The 22,136-nt window shown below is 55.6% G+C and overlaps 1 protein-coding gene across 4 annotated transcripts in view; it reads left to right on the top strand.

Moving 5' to 3' along the window:
* The first annotated feature begins 1,528 nt into the window (after positions 1-1,528).
* The window catches only part of KCNH2 (potassium voltage-gated channel subfamily H member 2), a 36,579-nt gene continuing 15,971 nt past the window's right edge, over positions 1,529-22,136 (top strand). The window contains exons 1-2 of one of the 4 annotated variants that reach the window (XM_072776983.1): positions 1,529-1,668; positions 8,172-8,402. In XM_072776983.1, the coding sequence (XP_072633084.1) occupies positions 8,273-8,402 (130 nt within the window). In that variant the 5' untranslated portion in view covers positions 1,529-1,668; positions 8,172-8,272. Of the gene's footprint in view, positions 1,669-5,227; positions 5,380-8,171; positions 8,403-20,282; positions 20,401-22,136 lie in introns of those variants that run through there. The other 3 variants (XM_072776982.1, XM_072776987.1, XM_072776985.1) reach the window with 3 other exon arrangements.

Genomic DNA, 22,136 nt, shown 5'->3' on the forward strand with positions numbered 1-22,136 from the left:
CTGAAATAAATATGTAGGATGGGCCGGGGTGCTGTCTGTGGAGTACTCATCGGCCTCTAGAGCACCTGGATCAGACAGCAGAGACAGGAGTTGGAGATGGAGGTGGAGATGAGTACTGAGAGAAAATGAAGAAATTGTCAATGGGTGGGGAATTTGATTGTGTAGAATTAAGGAAATTGCTCACTGTTGGGGCCAGAAGGGATCTCAGAGATCAGCTGGTTTGTTCTCCTCATTTTACAGGTAGGGAAAGTGAGATTTAATGATCCTCCTAAAGTTACACAACAAATGAGCCCCTTTCCATCACCTCTGACCTGGTTCATCTTTGACCTCTCTCTCCTGGACTGCTGCATATCTCGCCGAGGCAGATTATATTTTTTCCAAGATGGTTGTGTCAATAGATACCATCACACTTGTTTTTCTTATGTTGTGACACTCCTCCATTGAGAGGTAGGGGTCTTTGTTCCTCTCTTTGAATCTGATGGGTAGAAGTTATTTTACGTGACTTTTGAGTCTATGTTATTAAAGGTGGTGCAGCTCTTGCCTGGACCTCTTTCGGGACACTTTCCCTTCGACCCAGCCACCATGCTAGGAGGAAACTAGGCAGCCTCAAGGAAAAGGTTGTAGGCATTCTATTCTGGCCCCAGTCCTAGCTGTCAGCCAGCATCAACCACCAAATGTGAGTAAATGAACTTTCCAGTCCTGATATGAGGGGTACAGACACAAGTGATCCTGGCTGAATCTGCCCAAATGGCAGGGACATGGGCAAAATAAAAACTGTCATTGATTAAGTCCCTGCAGTTTGCGTGGCTCTTATGCAGCAATAAGTTATTGAAACACCCCATTTTTGCCTCAGTTTTTCCAAACGATTCTGCACATTTCATGAGTTCGACAGGCTTTTATTAGATACTGACTACGTGGTAGGATCTATACAAGGAGAAGTATGATTTCTCTCTTCATGGATAGTGTGTTTCAGCTGCCACCACTGTTCCTGTGCACACACAATAAAATCCATACTCCTCAGTCCTCTACTAATGGCTCTAGTCTATCGCTCCAATGATAGATACCACACCAAACTGTTTTGTCCCCAGACCTATCTTCATTCTCCAGTCTCAATGCGTTTGCTCTTTATTGTATTCCTTCCACTGACAGTGTTTCTGCCCTGTATCATCTCGACCTTCAAAGACCTGCTCTGAAATCTCACTTGCAGGGCCTCCCAGACTCTTCCAGTTGAAAATAAATGACACCTCCTTGTAATAATCCCACAGCACTTAAAACACACTACATAATTTCTTTCTGCCCTCTGCCTTTCTCAAGCCTCGGTAGACTGTGAATCTCTGGAGGAGGGATCCTGGCTTATCCCTCCTATCCATAACCCCTACACCCCAGTGTTTGGCATGTAGGGACCAGGGCACAGGAAGCCCCCAGTAAGCACGTGTTGATGTGACTGGTAAGAGAACTGGAATTAGAAGTTGGGTCTCCTGAATCCTAGTGTCCAGCACCTTATTTGCTTCTTTTGATATCACCATGGCAGGGAAGAGGTCACACCAACAGCAGGTAGCAGGTTGCCAGGAGACCTTGATGATGGGCTGCAGTTGACATGATTGCTGCAGGAGGACCTGCACATGGCAGTGACTGGAGGGAGCTTTGGCTCCCGGCGAGGAGTCTGAGGTGGGTTGCCTTACCTCCCCTCCTCTATACCTCTCTTTCCTTCCTGTCTTGCTCTCAGGAAGCCCTGAGCCCCCACTTCTGGCATGGGGTGGGGGCAACATGCTGCTGCTTTGGTATTACTTTCCTCCAACCCAGTTAATATCTGAAAACATCCCCCTTCTCAGGACTCAGTTACACAGAAAAGTAAGGGCCCCCTATGCAGCCTGAGCTTCTTGCACAGCAAGGGACTGGGCTGTGTTCTACCTCCCTGGAGGTTCTGAGGAACCATTCTGCCATAACCTGTCTTTCCTGCACCCATCTGACTGGAACTGTTTCCCAGTCTCCTATGACTGTCACTTGTTCTCCTGGGTCCTATTTTGGCTGTGTCTTGCCTGGCCCACTCCTTGGTGTGTGTGTGTGTGTTTGTGTGTGTGGGGGTCCACCGGCTAGCACAGGCTTCAGTGTCTTGCTTCCTTCCAGGATGTTCTGGCTTGACTCCCTCAAACTGAGCAGGAGCAGAAAGTGGGGTGGGCAGCATGTTTTCCCCGCAGACTTTTCTCCCTAAAGTGTCTCTTTCTGGGAGATGGGAGGAGCCTACTTGTCTTGCTGTCAATACAGCCTCTCAAAAAAAAAAAAAAAAAAAAATACAGCCTCTCTTCCCTCAGTCACAGGCTGGCTGGGGGAGAGAGCTCTTCCGTGGAATGTCCTTGCAAATGGCTCTGTGAGCCTGAAGTGGGGTGGGTGGATTCTAGTAGCTTTAGGTTTTAAGGTTGGGCACTTTCCTCTTGCTCCTTGATCTGGGGGTAATGGAAGTGGAAAGATGGTAGGTGGGGTGGCGATGCTGCTTTCCATCAGCTTCTCTGTTGCCCTTTACCTTTTGTTGCCTAGTTCCCGTGGCCCCAAGAAGGATATCTTTGGAGACACCTCACTGCCATGTCAGAGCCTCTCTTCCTCGTCCCCATCTTTGGCTGTGGGAGTGGCTCAGTGGGGCTGCCTTCAGACCCTCCTCTCAATCTCCAGAAGTCAGAAAGCTGCATTCAGCTTGACTTCTGAGTCTCTCTCTCTCTCTCTCTGTGTGTGTGTGTGTGTGAGTGAGAGAGAGAGAGAGAGAGAGAGAGAGAGAGAGAGGTGTGTGTGTGGGGAGATTTGTCTCTCCTTAGCCTAAGGGAACAGCTCTCTTCTCACCTGCCTCTGCACAGGAGGGCTATTCTGTGTCTGGTCCCTTCTCTTTTGGGAGGACCAAGGGTGCCTCTGATTTCTTCATCCTCCCATGAGATAAGAGCAGAGGTCTGTCTTGGGAAACTCATCCCACAATGTGGACAGTTGGCCGGGCCTGATGGCCAGCTCCCTTCTCTTTGGCCTTAGTCTGGAGAGAAGGCAATGGTGCAGACAACCTCCCTCCTCCACCCCCCGCTCCATATCCCCTCTTCTGGTGCCTGTCCATGCTGCAGGCCTTTCTTCGCTCTCTCAATCCCTCAGCCTGGAGGGGAAGACACCCAACTCAAACTCAGAATCAGCTTGGACTTAGGGCAGGCCACTTAGCATCCAGGAGTGGCCTTTGGGGTGGGGAGGGGCTGGGCAGGACCCAGATGGGTTGGTGTGCCTAATGCCAGGTCACAAAAGGGGAGTGGTGCTACAGAGGGCCAAGGGCATCTCGGAGTGAGGAAGTGCCGGAGGTGGAGAGGGCCGAGGGGAGGGGATGACTGTACAGGCAAGAGCCTCTGGTCTTTTTTAGCATCAGCTGGTGGAGCCACCTCCTTCTCTCCCACTGGCTGCCTCCCTGAGTCACTGCCCACCCACCAGCAAATAAAAAAGAGGTGTCATCTGCTGGCCAATGGCCCCATCTGGCCCCAATGTTTGCATCTTTTTGCTCCCAGGTGGAAGGTTAGAGTCTGGGTAGGGTGGTCTTGCCAAGACCTCTTCCTCTGGGCCTTTCTCCTTCCAGACTCTGCTTCCTTCTTTACCCTTTATTACTCCCCTCCCCCTACAGCCCTTGATGGTTCTCCCCGTGACAAGACCCACCCCCTTGCTCCATGGATGGAGGCAGCTGCAAGCCCTCAGGGGCCCCCACATGGCCCCATCCATCTAACCGGGTCTCAGATCTGAGCTGCAGGGGAGGGGACCCACGGCTGGCTGGCCGCTCAGCTGCGGACTCCTCCCCACCGGCCAGCTCAGCTGTCAACACTAGGCCTCCGTGCCCTGGCCTTCACAGGGCCCTGCCAGGCAGCTCAGGCCGGGAACACCGCGCCCCAGAGACCCTCGATCAGACCCAGGCAGGCGGTGGGCAGCCGGCGGGCAGACACTGGGCCTGCCCTTGAGCATCCTCAGGCCTCCTTGTCTAAATAAGGGAGCTGCAGCTGGAGCGAGCCAGCTGGCCGGGGGGGAGGGGCCTGCGGCTGGGCCAGGGTTTTCCGAGGGGCTGGGCCGACGCAGCGCCGCAGAGCCCCGAACCCGCCACGGATTGGGCCTGCGAGGCTTGCCGAGGCTGGCCGGTGCTGCAGAGGGAGGGAGAGCCACTAGCACAAGGGGATCCCCAGGCTGGAACCTTGCGCTCAGGGGCCTATCTTTGATCTCGTAGCCAGGAGGCTGCAACTCGTGTCAGAATGTACCTCTCTTTGCAGGAGAGCCCCCGAATAACCCCAAGAGGGCTGTGTGTGTGTGTGTGTGTGTGTGTGTGTGTTCAGGGGTCGCCCCTGCTCTGAGTGCGTGCCCTCCTATGTCTCATCTAACCTGATTCAAATCACTCTCCACCCGGGGCCTCCAGATTATCTTGCCCTTCACATTTCCCGGGTCTCCGCTGACCCTGGGCTCATCCTCCCAGGGCCCAAGTCTCGTCCATGTCGCCTACAGCAGGCTATGTGCGCCTGTTGTGTCTACCCAGACGGTGCTTGGTGCGGTGGGCGACCAGGGCGTTAAGGGACCAGCCTACTCCAAGTCAGGTTCCTCAGCTCCTCCAGTCGGGGGTGGGGGTGGAACCCCCCCAGTCCCCTCCTTGGCCGTCTCAAGGCCTGTCGTCGCACCTGTCCTTACTGTTCCCCTACCTAAGGGCCCCTTCCCCCTCTGTGGAGCGCGCGAGTCCCGGGGGCTTTTGGGCTGAGCTGGGGGCTGGGGTGGGGGAGCCCTCGGCGCTGCTCAGCCAATGGAAAGGGCGGGCGCGCGGGGTGTGTGTGGGGGGGGAAGAGGGCGGTGCTGCGGGCGCGCGGCGAGCGGGAGGGGGCCGGGAGGCGGGGGCCGGAGCCCGAGGGGCGCGCGCCGCGTTAACCCTTCCGCCGCCGGGCCGAGCCGCAGGCGCAGCCGGAGCCGCGGGCGCCGGAGCGGCTGTCGGCGCGGCGGGCGGGAGCCGGGAGCCCGGCGCTCGGGCGGCGGAGCGCAGCGCGGGGACGCGGCGGAGCAGGGCCCGTGTCTCGGCGGGGGCCGGCAGACAGGTGTGCGGGCGGCCGGGCGGCCCGAGCTCAGGCGGCTCCAGGCCCGGCCCGCGGTCAGGAGCCGGGAGCCGAGCGGGGACCCCGCGCCCGCAACCTAGTCCCGGCCCCGCCCGTGCTCTGCTTGGCCGCGGGGTGCGGGGATCACGGCCGGGCCGGGCCACCCGAAGCCTGTGTTGGGCCGGGCCGGGCCGGGGTGGGTGGGGGCCCGCCCGGCCCGCCCATGGGCTCAGGATGCCGGTGCGGAGGGGCCATGTCGCGCCGCAGAACACCTTCCTGGACACCATCATCCGCAAGTTTGAGGGCCAGAGTGAGTGGGGGAGGGGGCTAACGGGGAGGGGGCTCTGGGGGCGGGCCGAGCTCTCCGGAGTGTGAATGGAGGGGCGTGCCCGGGGCCGTGTGCAACGGGCTAGTGCAAGTCAATGGGGTCTGTTGGCCTCTAGGCGCCGGCCGGGAGTCGGGAGGGCAAGGATTGGTGCGGGGGGCTGTGGGTTTGGGGCCATTGGGACTGTATTGGGGCGCAGGGCAGGAGGTTCAGCTCAGGCTTGCTGATCCGGGAGTGTGTGTGACATCTCAAGTGTGCAGATATCCCTAACTCTGGATGCCTGGATGTGGATGGGGCTGTGTGGGGGCAGGGACAGGAGGAGGTATATGGTCCAAACTGTGAGATACTAAGTACTGCGCCTAAGACGTCTTGACTGTGTTTCTGAGAAACTGAGAGCCAAGAGCTTAGAGTGAGTGCCTAACCTGCTCTTGGAGTGTGTACATGGCACCCATGAGTTAGGTCCTGCATGGACAGTGGGGAGGTATCTTTGACAGCTACAAACTGTGGACTCCCAGGTGAGGGTGTCATGGTCTGAAGCTGGGCTTTAAGGCTCTAACAGGCCCAATGCAGTGTCCCCCTTTTTGCTGCTTTTCCTGTTCTGAGCTCCTTTATGGGAACTACAGTACCCCTAAGGCTGGCCCAGTAGGGGAGGCTTCCAGAAGTGTCCCAGGCTAGGTGAATGTTCTGGCGTGGGTGTTTGATCCTCCCAGCATGCGTGTGTCTGTCTCCAAGGCTGCATGTGCCATGGTGGGCGTGACTGCCAAGGGCCCTGGGAGCAGGAGCGGGTGACATTCCTTGCCCATGACCCCGTGAGCACAGGACAACGTGTGCTTGTAACTGTGGTGGGGGGAGGGAGGGATCAGTTCTGATGGGCAGCATTGTCTGAAGCAGAGGAACAAGATGATCCTGAGGGGGAGGAGACTGACACGGTAGAGGGCCACAAGGTGGGGTCTTTCCTTCTCACAAGCTCCAGAAGGCTGAGGAGCTGGGTATGGAAAGAATCTGGGGCTAGGATCTGGGGGGCTCCGCTTCTGGCCCCACCTCTGCCATTGACTGCCATGTGACCTTGAGGGACTTTCTTCCTTATCTGAATCTCAGTTTCCACATCTGGGAAGGAGGGGGTGGCCGAAGGAGCCTTTCAGATCCCTTCTGAGATTCCAGGAGCTCAGGGAAGGGACAAGGGACGGGGGTAGGGCCTGCCTTCTAAGAAACTCGCTCTTCTCTCTCTGGGCCTAGGAGCTGGTTTCTCTTCTCCAAAGCTGGTGTATGTGGCTGGTAGTTGGGACTGCCTTGGGCTCAGGTGGAGATGGAGGCCAAGTCAGGGGTCTTTTGATGTGACAGGGAACCCTGACTCTTGAGGTTGATGGCTGCCTGGGAGTTTTGGGGGATTGGTGAACTGACCTAAAGACCCAACTTCAAAAAGTAACTTCCTGGAGCCAGGGTAAGGGAGGGCTTAGGAAAGCAGCCAGCCTGGGGGGAGGGGGGGGGCCCTTGCTGCAGCTGCAAATCTTGCCCATGGGATTGCCAGGGCTGCAGCTTGAGGGCTGTGTCCACTGGAAAGGGAGGGGGCAGAGTTCCAACTGCCACCAAAAGCCCTAGCATTAAAGGCCAAAGTGGCCGGAAACTTCTGTGTTTATAAAAAGCTTTTATCCCAGAGCATCTTCCCTGGCACCAGCTGGGTCTGCTGCCTGCCTGCTGCTCACCTGCCAGCCTGGCTCTTGGGGCAGGTGTGGAGGGGGTGAGCTGTCTCTAGATGAATTGGGTCTATAGGGGCACCTCTCCTTATTGGGGCCTCACTTCCTGGCAGTAGATCCCTTTCTTGGATCTGTCTTCTTAGAAGTGGGCCACTGTCTCAAGTCCATCCCTGGTTCCCGTATTTCCAGGGATTGGAGGTGCAGGTCCCTTTCCTTGCTCCCTATGACCTTGGGCTTCTGCCTGTGACCCTCAGTTATTTCTTCTGCCAGACCTAGCTTCAAAAACTGGCTCTTTTACAAGCTGCAAGATGTGGGCATGGCTCTGAACTTCTTTTGAGCCTATTTCTTCATCTATGAAACAAAGATAGTGATGACTACCTTCTGGGGTTGTAGGAGTATTAAATGGGAGAAAGCATTGCAGGTGCTCACGTGGTACTACTTCCCTCTTCCCCTTTAGAGCGCCCACTCTTCAGCCTCTGGCTGCCCTTGGAGGGGCGCGTAAGTCCCGGGAAGTACTGACCTGCTGGGTCGGCAGATACTTGGGGGAGTGATTTCCTAAGGATCCCCGGGGTAAGGAGTGCCCAGTGGGCGCCCCCTCCCCCCCCCCCCCCCGCCCCCAGTCTAGAGATCAGGGGTCAGGAAGAGAAGCCGGAGGACCTGATGCAAAGGGAAGGCTAGCCGCCATCTCTGGCCCTTTCCAGGCTCCCTCTCCAGGCCCAGTGTTTATCCCTCCGCCGCGGCTGCTGACACGCGTTGCTGACACCCGCCCAGGCTGGCCTCGGCCCCGGGCGCGGAGGGGGCGGGGGGCCGCTGGCAGGCTGCCCGGGGGAAGCCACGCAGCCTGCCCGCGGGCCAGGAGGGGGAGGGGGCGCGTCGCCGGGGCCGGGTCGGCCGAGGCACCTGTGTCGGGGGCACAGCTGCGTTCGCCTCCTGCTGGGGACCCCAGTCCCCGCCGTGCTTCCTGGGGGCGGGGAGTCCCGAGGCGGGTGGCTGTGTGTAACTAGAGAATGCGGGGGGCGGGGAAAGGCTGGGAGCCCCGAGGCAGGGGTCCCTGCTCACGTGCCTGCTCATCCCGCCCCCCAGGCCGCAAGTTCATCATCGCCAACGCTCGGGTGGAGAACTGCGCCGTCATCTACTGCAACGACGGCTTCTGCGAGCTGTGCGGCTACTCGCGGGCCGAGGTGATGCAGCGGCCCTGCACCTGCGACTTCCTGCACGGGCCGCGCACGCAGCGCCGTGCGGCCGCGCAGATCGCGCAGGCCCTGCTGGGCGCGGAGGAGCGCAAAGTGGAGATCGCCTTCTACCGGAAGGATGGTAGGCGCGGGCGGGGGCGGGGCCGCTACGAGGGGGCGGGGCCGCTACGAGGGGGCGGGGCCGCTACGAGGGGGCGGGGCCGCTACGAGGGGGCGGGGCCGCGAGGGACAGGGCTGGGGCAGGGTCGGCGGGATCCGGGAGGCCGGAGGGTGGGGAGACCCAGCGAGTATCCTGGAGGCGTGACCCCAACTGGGGCCACTGCTGGGAGCCAGGTGGCAGGCGCGGGCTGGGCACTGGGGCTGCAGGACGGTGTGGGTCTCTTCACCTCACGCACTCTGGCCGGATGATTTTCGGGGTGGCCAAGGGGTTGTTTGGCTGTGAGTCTGGCGCCTTTGGTTTCTCCCTCCCTGGACAAACGTGGGCAGGAGTTTGACAGGGCTGGGATGGCAGATGCGTGGAGGGAATTGATAGAAAGTTAGCTTGGCGGCTGGGAGGTCACTTTCTGCTACAGGCAGGTGTGGTCTAGGGCGGCCCCCTGCCAGGTGATCTGGGAGATATCACTGAGGGCGAGGCAAAGGGGGGGAATGTAGGACTTTGGCTGGCTCTCTGCGGCCCATGTCCTGCCCCTCTCTCTTAAACTGCACCTGGTGGGAGGTGTATGCCTCTCCCCACAACTTCAGTTCACTTTGTGTCATCTCTCCAGCCGGCCCACCACCCCCTCCTGCGCCAGGTGTTTCTGCTCAGCCACCGCCTCCTAGCCCAGCTGCTCTGGGCTTCCGGAAACTGGATAAACAGAGCCCTGGGCGGGGCGCGCTGTGCCTGCCCCGGATGGAGTGGGTTCTGCTCCAGGAGGGCAGTGAAGAGGCTTGGGGAGCCTCACAGGTATCAGAGGGCTGGGGAGGTGATTCCAAAAGGGCCACTGGACTGGCCATGGATGCCCAAACTCTGCTACTCAGTAGTATGTGTGATGAGCATTTACTGAACCCTTATGAGCCAGGTGCAGTGCTAGGGTCTTGTAGATGGAGCAGTGAACTAGAAAGAGAAGGTTCCTGCTAGAAGGGAGCTTCTCTGCTGTAGAGGGCACTCTTTACCTTTCCCTGGGGGCAGGCAAAGTGAGCCAGCAGTCCCTGTATGCACCTGGCCCTGGCCCTGGCCCTGGCCCTTGAATATCCCCTGTATGCCCAGAGTCCGCTGAAGTTGCCCTGTAAAGGCTGATCTCTCCATGACCCTGTTTTTGTAGGCGTGCACAGCCTGTGATATCACTGGACAGCATTAGAGGGGCTACTATCACTGGGGCCCTGTGAAAGAGAGTTTGCTTATAGAAAATTGGGATTCTGGCTGGGAGACAGGGCCCAGGAGACTAGATGCAAACTCTGAGGGCAGGGCCTTCTGTCTGTTTTTTCACAAAAGTCTCCCCAGAACCATAATCAGAGCAGATTGGTATCTGCTGGGCCATCTAGTGCTAGCTAGCATGGGTGGGTGGCTCCTGTGTACTGGATGCAGGGCTAAATGTTTCACTTATGTTATCTCGTGGAATCCTTACAAGAACCCTGGGAAGTAGATACTATTTTAATCTCCATTTTATGGATGAGGAAACTGAACTTCAGGGAAATTAAGAAACTTCACCAAAATCACACAGTTAGAAAGTGGCAGAGCTGGGAATGGAACCATGTGTGTCTGACCAGAGCCCTACCCATTCTCAGTCTGTTGGCACATATTAAAAATGACCGCAGTTACAGGCATATCTACATCCTGCACATTACTTTATGTGCAATTTTATTTCAAGTCATTGGTATGATGAAAAGAATGCAGATACATAAGTCCTGAATTTGTGTAGTATGGGACCTTGGTTACTGCCTTGAGCCTGTTTCTTTTTTTTTTTTTTAATTTTTTATTTATTTATGATAGTCACACAGAAAGAGAGAGAGGCAGAGACACAGGCAGAGGGAGGAGCAGGCTCCATGCACCGGGAGCCCGATGTGGGATTCGATCCCAGGTCTCCAGGATCGCGCCCTGGGCCAAAGACAGGCGCTAAACCGCTGCGCCACCCAGGGATCCCGAGCCTGTTTCTACTTCTAGGATAATGCACTTGCTCAGTCCTTGGCAACAGGGGCCTGGGTGCTTCTGTCTTCCTCATAATGTTTGGGGAGCTGGCCTTCTCTCTTGCCTCAGGCTTGCTCCTTTGGGAGAAGATAGCCAGGGGACCCCTCCTTGCAGAGGTGCTATCATGAAATCTTGGTGACCTTGAGGGATCACTTAATCCAGCCCACTTGAGTTACAGGTGGAGAAACTGAGAAGCAGAGGTCCAGTTACCAGTTAATCAGTGGACAAAGTAGGACTAGAACCCAGGCCCCCTGCCCAAGTTGAGATTGTTTCCTCCCTCTAGTTACTACTCCAAATGGGGCTGCCACCCAGAAAATTGTATGCCAGTCATCTCTGTGGCCAACAGGCTGGCCTCCTACCCTCAGATCATGTGGGTCCCCATTTGTCCTGGCACTTGAGGTCTAGGATGCTGACAGGTCTCCTCTGCCTCCCTTCCCTCCGCCTTGAAACAGTCCCTCGGGCAGATTCCTGTGGCCTGACCTGTGCTATGTACAAGTGTGCATGTGAGCTCACACCTTTGTGCATCAGCATGATAAGGGAGGCAGAGGTGAGGAATGCCCATGCCACCACTTGTTTCTGCCCAGGCCTTTTTCTGGGTCTCTGTCTGGGCCAGCCACAGGAGAGTGGGTCCCTGGGCTTCTGCCCCAGGAAGGTGGGTGACTGGGAAGGAGGCGGGGCCTCTTGCTGGCAGGCGCCACTGTGGACAGCTGTGCTGTGTCGGTGCCTCTAGCCTAGTCTGTGCAGTATCAGGGCCTGGAGCCAGACAGCCCCATTATTTAGGTGCTGGGACTGCTGGGAGATGGGGAGGCCCGACTGGGGGGGCGGGCATGAGCAGGAGGGAGAGACCAGTGAGGGAGAAATTCACTGGTCTCGTGTCCGAGGCCCTTAACACCAGGCCCAGTATTAAGGTGGAACTGGGAATAGAGCCAGCAGCATGGGGCTGGCAGGTGGTAGCAACCCTGTGGGGCCCCGGGGCCAGGTCTTGGCAGCAGGTGCTGCTGCTGCACACCTGTGTCCTTATGTGTTTTTGGAGGGTGGGCTGTGGGTCCCTTGGAGCATGGCTCCTTCTCACTTGCTCCCCTCATCTGCCAGATCTCAGGGAGGTGCCCTGTTCTCTGTCCCTTTTGTTCTCTCTGCTCTTTGTTTTTATCTCTGCACCTCCCACCGAGTGAGTTCCCTTAGCCTGGCTGCCTGAGCTCCTAGGCTCTGCTCCTCTTCCTCTCCAGGTGTTGGCCTCCCTGCCTCTCTGCCAATGCCTGCCCCTTTGGTCTTTATCTCTTTCTCCTTGCACCTGTGTCTGCTCTTCCTTCAGCACACCTGAGCCTTCCTCCTCGCCTCTCTTCCTCTGCTCCTCTGGGCTGTATCTGGAAATCTCTCTCTGGTTCCCCATACCTCTGCCTGTTCTGGCCCAGTCTCTGTGTCCCCGTGTCCCCAGGAGCCTGTGCGTGGGTGGGGATGAGGGTGTCTCTAGAGAAGAGTCTGCCGGCTTCTCCATCCCAGCTGCAGGCCGGTTGCCATGGTAACAGGGTCAGAGGGCCCCCACTGCAACAGCAGAGCTGTGGGCTGGGGGAAGGGCGCAGACCATTGGGCCAGCCTGCTCATCCTCCCAGTGGGGAGCCAGAGACCTGGTGGTGGCCCCACACCCACTGGTCTGTGATCCCCAGACTCAGACCTCAGCTTCCCAGGTGCTTGGGCAGGTAGTTCTGGTACCAGCGACCCTCCACATGCCCCAGGCCATTTCCTCTTTCCTTCCTGTTCCCTGAAATCAGACTCCTCCCTGTGATACTCCCATACTCCTCCCTGCTCCCTCAAGGCTGTCCCCTCCCCAAGCTCGGACACCCACCCTCTCTGCCCTGCCAGGTCAGGATCCTCAGGCCTCCAGGCCCCAATCACTTGGGTTGCTAGTGAAGGGGCCCCTAGGTTTGTTGAGGCTGGGCAGGCTGGCCAGAGGTGGGTACCTAGGTGCGTCGTGTGTCCTTGCGATGGGAGCAGACCAGAGCAATCTATGGAGGAATGAGGTTAGACACTGTAATACCCTTTTCAGGGGGCAGAAGCCTCAGGGGGGCTCCCTTCACGTTGGGCCTTCCGTTTATGGCCTAGGTGTATGGGATATGGGGCTGGTGAGAACCCCTGCCCCTGCCCCTGCCCCTGCATGGCCTCCAGGAGCAGGGCACAGAGGCCTGAGGGGCCCTGCTGTTCCCAGCCAGCACTTTCTCTTCAAGGGCTCTAGGGAAGAAGGGTCATTCCTGGCCTGCTTGGGAGCTTCCAGTCCCAGCTCCAGCCCCAGCTCCTGGCTGAAGTAGTCTGCCAGGACTGAGGGTGTCCACCACTTCTGGCCCACTCTGGGGTCTGGAGAGTGTTGGGAGGGCGGCTCCTCCGTGTTGTGTCTGCTGTAGCCCCCGGAGAGGAGCTATGTAAATATTTGTGCGGAGCGTCGTCATCTGTGAAGAAAGCAGAGTTTGGCAGAGTTTGACGGTGGCCTTGGGCTCTGGGGAGGGGGGCTATGGGCATCAGGAGGGCCAGCGTGGGGATGTGATATGGGGTGAGACTCAGCCACTTTGCTGCCTAGAAGTGGCTTCCAGGGTGGCATGACTTGAGAAGTTCCAAGAAAGCCCTTTTGCACTTAAACATCTCCTTGACAGTGCCCCAAATGCCTTCATTAGGGAGCCTTTGGCTTGGGTGGAGAATGAGCCTTGTTCGTTCGTTCTTTCTTTCTTTCTTTCTTTCTTTTTTTTTTAACTTTTTTTTTTATTGGAGTTCGATTTGCCAACATATAGCATAACACCCAGTGCTCATCCCATCAAGTGCCCCCCTCAGTGCCCGTCATCCAGTAACCCCATTCTCCCACCCACCTCCCCTTCCACTATCCCTTGTTCATTTCCCAGAGTTAGGAGTCTCTCATGTGCTGTCACCCTCACTGATATTTCCCACTCATTTTCTCTCCTTTCCCCTTATTCCCTTTCACTATTTTTTATATTCCCCAAATGAATGAGACCGTATAATGTTTGTCCTTCTCCTATTGACTTATTTTACTCAGCATGAGCCTTGTTCTTGAAGAAAATGTGCTCTCTCTCATTACCCTCCCCTTTATGCAGGGAGGAATGTGGAATTATCAGCTCCTTAGTGTGAGGGACTTTAAGAGGAACTTCTCTCCCTGACATGGGGAGGAGGGCCCAAAGAAGGGGCCTGGTGGGACACCTGAGACAGGTGATAAGAATGGGAGAGGTTCTGGATGAGCCGCTGTCCACCCCCAAGTCCCCTCTTGTCCTTAGTCTAGGAGCCCATAAAGATCTCCATGCTGCGAATTGTGGTTGGCCTCAAATGGGCCCCCCTACTATGGGCCCTAGTAGATTCATGTCTACTGGAGTAGAAACACCCTGAGAGCCAGGAATTGTCTCCTCCTTGGCCCATTTTCTCCCTCACTTAAATTCTGGATGAGGTGGCCATGCCTGACTTCCTCTTGCTAGATTATAATCTCCCTGAGGGCAGGGGGCAGTCGTGATTTGTTCTCTGTTGCACACTGGAGCTCCATACTTGCTTGTCGAATGAATGAATGAATAAATGGATGAGGTGGGAAGTGTGCTGTATTGTAGAAGCCCTATACTGGATGTTGAGGACTTGGAACAGCGTCTGGCTTAGTTATAGACTCACACCTGCTTGGCCATCAGCTGTGTGTCTGCAGGTCCTGGGCAGCAGGAGAAAGTGAGGTCAGCATCCATGTCCCCCCCAGTGCTCCCCTCCCAGCCCTGCCCCCTGCTAGAGACCCCTCCTTCCCCAGGCTTCTGCTGGCCCCAGCTCCTGCCTCTCCCTCAAATCACTGAAGCCATGTTTGTGTTCTTGTTCTTTCTCTTTCATTTCATTTTTCTTTTTATCTTGCTCCCGGATCCCATTACCCTCCCCTTAGGCAACCATTCAGATGTACTTACTGTGAATGTGTTGTTTGCATATGTCCTCGAAAAACTTATATTTTGTCTGGATACGAATCAGCTTAACTTATGTAAATGATTTGTGCTATGTATTATATTCTGGTGTTCACTTTTTTTTTTTTTTACATGGGAGTGTACCTTGAAGTTCATCCAGTATGTTACTTGACATCTAGTCTGTAGCTTTAGAGTCCTTTTTTTCTTTGTAAAGATTTTATTTATTTATTTGAGAGAGAGAGAGAGAGAGAGAGAGAGAAAGAGAGAGGGCATGAGGGGAGAGGCAGAGGGAGAGGGAGAAGGAGATTCCTTGCTGACCAGGGAGCTTGATCCCAGGACTTTGAGATCAAGACCTGAGCTGAAGGCAGACACTTCACTGACTGAGCCAGCCAGGTGCCCCTGTAGCTTCATACTCTACTGAGGTGGGCATGCACCTCAGTTTACCTGTGCACTCTCCTGGGCAGCCATCTCCAGATTTCCTCCATAAGTAATGCTGCAGTGAACATCCACAGCCATGGCATCTTGTGGACTCATGTGAGGATATCTTTGGGATGCATCTGCAGGGGTGGAATTGCCAGATCACCAGTCATGTGGATACTTAGTTCAACTAAGGAGTGTCAGACTGTGCACCAGCATGGCTAATCCCCCACAACCTTCCTAAATAGAGTACCCGATTCCTAGTTCCCCAGGACCCTGCCACACCTGGTGTTTTGCACTTTCCTAAGTTTTGCCCATCTAATAGATGAGAGTGATAATTTGCATTTCATTGATATTGTGTGAGTCCTGGCATCTCTTCAATTGCCTTTCTCCTTTTGAGTTGGCTTCCCTGTGAGTTGACTGCTGGTTTCCTTGCTCACTTCTCTATTGAAGCTGCTGTCTTTTATTCTTGGTGATTTGCAGGAGATGCTTTTATCTTCTAGAAATACAGATGCTTACAGTTAAATATTCAATATGTGGATTCTAGATATTAATTCCCGTGGAATCTAGATGTCGCAAATATCTTCTCTCAGTCATCTGTTCAATTTATCCAACAAAGACACTTCACATTGGTACAAATTAATTGATTTTTAGCTCTGTTTGGGCTTTGGAAGTTTTGTTTAAGAAATTCTTCACCATCCTGAGGTCACAGAGGGGTCCATTTTTTTTCTAGTAATTTAATTGTTTTGCCTTTCTCAGTTGGTTTTCATCCCTTCTGAGCCTCCCTCTGTCTGTGGTGTCAAGTAGGGATCAAGTTGTATTTTTTTCTGCTAGTGAGCCAGTTTTCCCAACACACCTAGTAAACAGCTTGTTCTTTTCCATCGATTTGTGGGGCAACCTTTTCATAAGCTAATTGCCCATCTATCCATTGGTCTGTCTTTGAGCTCTGTCTTCTGTTACAAACATTTATTTGGTCTTGCATCAAAACCACACTAAAACAACAACACCGGCATTGAGTATGCTTTAGTATCTGAAAGGCAAATCTTTCCTCTTTCTTCTTCTTAAAGATTTATTTAGGTATTTATGGACCTCTTTTCCTCATGAATTTTAGAGGAAGTTTCTTGAGTTCCTGGAAAGAACACCCCAGCTAGAATTTTGGTTGGACTTAGATCAGTTTTATAGATTAATTTGGGGGAATTGACGTCTATATATTTGTCCCATCCAAGAGCCTGAACTGTCTCTCCATTTATCAGATTGTTTCTGTACCCTTTATTGGTTTAAAGTACCCCCCTCCCCGGCTTTGTGCATTTTTGGTCAATTTTAGTTACTTTATAGTTTTTGTTGCTATTACAAAAGAGACCTTATTTTTGACTAATAATTGAGTAGCTTTGTAATGGTGGAGAGAAATACTGTTTGTTTTATGGCTGACCTTGCATCTGGCAGCCTCACTGAGCTTTCTTATTTGTTCTAATTGTTTATCTGTAGATTTTGTTGATTCTTTGGGGAGGTGATCCTATCATTTGCAGATAACGCTGGTTTTGTCTGTCTATGTTTGGGTCATTGCCACGTGTTTGGCTGGTGGAATGTTCCATCTGACTTCTCAGGAGGTTGCACCTGTACTTTGTTCTTTGGAGTGTCCCAGTGTCTTGTGAGCTAGATGAATCCCGGAGGGATTACAGCTTTCCCATTAATAATTGAGAAGCCAGGGGATCCCTGGGTGGCTCAGCGGTTTAGCGCCTGCCTTTGGCCCAGGGCGTGATCCTGGAGTCCCGGGATCGAGTCCCGCATCGGGCTCCCAGCATGGAGCCTGCTTCTCCCTCCTCCTGTGTCTCTGCCTCTCTCTCTCTCTCTCTCTCTCTCATAAATAAATAAATAAATCTTTAAAAAAATAATTGAGAAGCCGTGGCTGCCTCAGTGACTGGCGGGAGAGCTGGAATTGGGAAGACTGTTCTCAAGGCATCCCCTGGCTCTCTGGAGTATGCTAGGAGCCAAGCACAGTTCTAGAGGCTTGCAGAGCCCTGGAGGTGGGCAGGAACCCTGGATTGTTTCCTGGTAGACTGTGGCTGTATGCCCTTGCTGCCCAGCAGCAGGCTGTGTGGGAGTCATAGTGAAGAATGCTGGTAGGGGTCTGAGGTTCAGAAACATCATACCTTTGAGGCTCCTGCTCTGGTCCCCTGTTCTGATTCCTGGGCCACCTGCCTTCATGTTCCATTCTGCTTTTTTTTTTTTTTTAAGATTTTATTTATTTATTTGGAGATAGAGAGCTAAGCAGAGAGCATGAGCAGGGGTGAAGGGCAGAGGGAGAGAAGCAGACCCCTCGCTGAATAGAGAGCCCAATGTGGGGTTCGATCCCAGGACCCTGAGATCATGACCTGATCCCAAGGCAAACACTTAACCAGCTGAGCCACCCAGGTGCCCCTCCATTCTGTTGACAAGATTTTTTAAAAAATTATTTATTTATTTATTCATGAGAGGCAGAGAGAAAGAGAGAGAGAGAGAGGCAGAGGGAGAAGTAGGCTCCATGCGGGGAGCCCAATGCGGGACTCAATCCCAGGACTCCAGGATCACACCCTGGGCCAAAGGCAGATGCCAAACCAAACTACTGAGCCATTCAGGCGTCCCTGTTGATAAGATTTAATAGCACTTCAACAAAAGACACCTTGATTGTCATGGTGGTTCCAAATACTATCTAGACTCAGGATGGATTTAAAATGGGCAAATTCTGTTGCAAAAGGCCAGTTCATCTTCCTGAAAGGGAGCTTGCAAAGTGGGGAGACAGCCCTGTCCACACCCACCTAAGTGCGGGTTGCCACCCTGAGGACCAGTCCTTGGACACCTGCTTACCTGGTACCTCCTGTGAAGCCAGCCCAACCCTAGCCTCAAGGCCCCATCTTGGGTAGGGGTGCTGGGAAGAAGGAGGCTCACCCCAGAAGCCAATATACAATTATCTCCTAAATTAGGGATATAGTTTTAGAAAGAATCACATCATGGGAGCTAGATGATACAGTCATAACATCTCTGTAGAGGGGAGTCTTGTGAGTCAGGAACTGGAGGGAAGAAGGTGCTCTGGGGAGTAAGAGTGCCAGGTGAAGCTGGGGTGTACCCAAGGGGTGCTGAGGCAGCACATGGGACCCAGCAGGGATGGGAGGCCCAGGTGGGAGAGTGGGTTGGATGATCTGAAGTGGTTGGGATCAGGGGTATTCTGAAGGATTCTGGGGTAGGGTGGAGGTGGGGCAGACTTCAGGAAGTAGGAGGGAGAGGGTAAAGTTTGGAGGAGGAGACAGAGACTAGAACTGCAGAGCAGCCTTCTCTAGTGGAAAATGGCCTTGTTTCATCTTCCCAAGGTTTCTGGGGGCTGGGCAAGGTCATGGCTCTGATTAGAGACATGGGGTTCCTGGAGGTCGATGGGACTAGGACCTGGAGCTTGTCTAGAAAGAGCTCTTCTCTTGAGGCTGTTCCAGTGTCCCTGGGGAAAAGTGACACTGACAGGGCACATGCAGTGGGTTTGCAGGGAAGGGGTTGGTGGTCTGGACCCCTTAGAGGCCCCTGAGGCCCTCTGACCCTATAAAACCCTGGGAGGAGGTCAGGCTGGAAGGGCTGGTGGAGGGGTCTGTATCGTGGCTCCCCAACTCTTGCCCTGCAGTGGGCATTCTGCATCGTTCAGCTCCAGGAGTCAGGGGTGGAGGTCTCTATATCACACACACACACACACACACACACACACACACACACAAACGCACACTCTATCACGCACTCATTCACCAGCTGGCCTCTCAGGCTTCCCTATTCTCACCCCTGGGCCTGCAATGTCCCTGGCCCTCCCTAGGCCCCTGGCTACCCCTGAGAGCAGTGTGAGTGACACGGTGGCCCCTGGCCAGGAGCAGCTCCTGCTGCATCTTCCTGTCGCCGCCACCAGGCTAAATATAACCTGACACTGCACAGCCCTGGGCTGCCGGAGACAGCCTCTTTGCCTGGGGGCGGACAGGGAGGACTGGAGCCCCAGCCTCTTGCCCTCAGTGTGACTTTGGGCCCAGCTCCTCCTGCCAGGAGCCAGGCAGGGAGGAGACCTGGGTGAGGATGGCTGCCTCCCCGAGGTCACCTTCCCTGCAGGGACCCAGCACCCTGCCTCGTTACTGTTCTGGATGCTTCCACCAGGCCATCTGTCATTTCGTCTGGCACCCATCACTAGTCCCTGCAGTACGCACAGGGAGGCTGAAGCTCAGAGACTGGGTGACCTGCCCACAATCACACAGCAATTGCCCGGCTCTCCTGCTGGTTGGGGCATATCAGCTCAGCTGCAATGGGCTCTTCCCTCTGCCTGAGGGACTCTCTCTTCCCCTATCTCATGCTGGGCTCTGGATTGGGGTCCTTTTCATTCCTTGACTCAGTGAGGCCAGGTGCCAGGTCTGTCTTGTTCATGATGTCTCTGATGCTTCACGTGCATGTGCTCAGTGAACGTTCGTGGGCAATGAAGAGCCTCACTCAGAGCAGTGATGACATCTAGTTTACAGATGAGCAACCAGAGGCTCTGCCCCTAGGAGCCTGTCCAAGGACACTCAGGGTCACCTGCAGTCCTCCCATTGCCTGACTGCCTGGTGCTGCCCTGGAAGATAAGGCCTGCCCCTGTTGGAACTGAGCCTGGAGCCGAGCCAAGACCAGCGGGTGCCCAGAAGTGGGAACCGGGGTTTGGGACTGTGGGTAGGGTTGGTTTGGGTGCACTGCTGGGTATGGGTTGGCACCAGTGAAAGCCGGCCCGTTCGCATTCTGGTGGGTGACTGTGGTGGTCGGGAGGAACAGTACCTGCTGTACTTGGAATGTGTCCTCTCCCCCTGCTTGTCCCTTCTCCCTTCCTTAGTGACTTGTGTGGAGCTGCACGACCTCCATGGGCTGTTAGGATCTGAGGCACAGAGGAGCCTATCAGAGTATGGCTACCAATCACCAAGGGTTTCCCCTCCCCCTGCCCCACCCCCCCAGGGCCCAGGGTGCCCCAAGCTCTGGAGGCTGGCAAAGGCTGGACCCCCACCCTTCAGGAGTCTTCAGCTGGGGCTGGGGTTTGAGGAGGATGTGACTGGGGTATTCTGTGTCCACCACGTGAGCCAGGCCGGCCCAGGGGCCTCTCCCTTTCCTCCTTTTCCCATGTATCAAGACCTCCCTTGGGCCCAGCTCCTCCTGCTTCCTATGTTGTGCCAATCATCCCTCAAGCCCTGTGGGGTAGGCATGATCTTCCCCTGTCACTGATGAGCACCTGGAGGCTCCAGGAGGGCAGGTGACTTGCCCGAGGTCATTCTGAAGCAATGAGCTGAGGCCACCTGACTCCCCAGCCTGTGCCCTTCCTTTGCATCCAGGAACCTCCTGGCCTTTCTTTGGGCAGTGTGGGGTTCCTGCTGCTCCCCTCTAGTCTGTCCCTCCCTGGACTTCTGGCGCTGGCTGCCTTGGGAGAGTGGGCCGTGCCTGCCACAGAGTGGCTCTAGGCGGAACTGCAGCCTGGCCCAGCCCTGGGCCCTGTGGCCTCTGCTGCGGGGAGCTACTTGGGGGGGGGGGGGGCAGGCCGTTGGAAGAAGAAGCGGAAGCGGAGCGGAGCAGAGCAGAGCAGAGCCATGGGCAGGGCCCAGAGATAGGTAGGAGCTGGGCTGGGAAGGGGGAGGTACCTTCTGTGTGCTCAGTGCCAGCCCAAGGCTTCCCCGGAGGCAGCTGGAGGCAGCTGAGCCGCAGACTATGGACGTTTCTTCTCTGCTTTGAAGTTGTGTGAAGGTCAGGAGCCCTACCACCCACAGGCTGCAATTTGCTCTGTGCTGATACGGGCTCTGGCTGTCCTTGTGCCCCACCCCTGCCCTGTCTGACCTTCAGCTGCCCTCAGTGGCACCCACCCCCCATAATGCCAGCCAGGGGCCACTGGCCACCCTGGCTAAAGAGCTGGGGATGTGTGATGGGGAAGCTCATGGAAGACCCAGGCAACCTGACAGGGCCATGGGAGGTAGAGCCTCAGAGAGACCTGGCTGACTTGGGGCCACCAGCTCTCCTTCCTTCCATACCCCCTTGAAAATAGCAGCTGGAGCCTGCTTCCCCCTCCACCCCCCACCCCATCCCTGCAGCCCTCAGGCAGGGCTCCAGTTCACATTTTTGGAATAACCAGGGCTTTGACAGGGTTATTTGAAAGGAAAAATTCTTTGAGTGTCAGCAAAGGGAGAGGGCCAAGGGGGCTTTGCGTGTGAATATATGTTTGGAGTGGGGAGCTGGTCTGTACCATGAGGGGGCTGAGGGTTGGAGTTTCTTGAGTTTCTGCAGCCGTGCAGGTGGTGGGGTGGCAATTTGGGATGCCAGGGTCCTGGGCTCCCTGAGATGCAGAATGCAGAGAGGCCTGGACGGAGTAGGTGTGGGCTGTTGAGGCCTGGGGTTCAGACTCCTGGGGCTCTGTGTTGGGGGCAGGATCCCCAGGCCATCCTGAAGGGTCGGGCTCATCTGGGTTCCAGACACTGGACTTCTCGGAGATGAATTTCCTTGTGAGGAATGAGAATCTGGGGCCTGGATCACTGGGGTGTCAAGGGTGGTTGCTGGGGGTCTCCAGGGCTCGGGTTTCCTGGTCTCTGGCCTCTCCTTAGTCCTGATGAGGGCCAGTCCCCGTTCAGGCCGCTGCCGGCCATCACCATATTAGGGCATAAACTCTAGGCGGGCTGTCTGGGTGCCAAACGGTCTCCAGCTGGGCCCGGCCCCCTGCAGGCCCAACACCACAGCCTGGCTTCAGCCAGGCCATGTCAGAGGCCGGAGGTCAAGGGACAGCTGCTGGAGGGAAACCCAGACAGAGCCCCCAGCTTAGGTCCCGTAGAGCAAGCTGTGAGGGCCAGGATGTGGTGAGTGGAAGGGCTTTGGGGTGGGGCAGAGGATTCCTGGCCAGCCCCTCCTCTGGCCAAGCCCCCCTCAACCCAGTGCTGTCCTGTTACAGTTGATCTCACAGGATCTCCTTCCGCAAGCTTGATCCCACAGCCCTGAAAAGTGCTGATCTGCCTCCTTCTCCAGACCTTGTCCCCAGCAAGTCCTCCCCAAGCCAGGGAGCATCTCCCAGGACTTAGGCCCTTTGCACCTGGCCTGCTCAGCTGAGGTTCGGTCCCCAGGGCCTCATTGACAGGCATCAAGCACTAGCCCAAGTATGTGGCCACCAGCCCCAAGTGTGTTGGCCTCTTCCTTGACTCACTTCACCACCCACACTTGCCCTCTACCCTTCTCCTTCTTGACCCCTCCCTCACAGTCAGCACTACTCCATCCCTCACACCTGCTGCTAGGTCCTGCTCCCCGTTGCATTGTTCTGGGTGCCAGGCCCTTCGGAAGGGATGCACACTCTGGGCAGTTAGGCCCCTAC

The sequence above is a fragment of the Canis lupus genome, chromosome 15 (assembly GCF_048164855.1).
Source record: "Canis lupus baileyi chromosome 15, mCanLup2.hap1, whole genome shotgun sequence".
In the NCBI taxonomy this organism is placed as follows: Eukaryota; Metazoa; Chordata; class Mammalia; order Carnivora; family Canidae; genus Canis; species Canis lupus.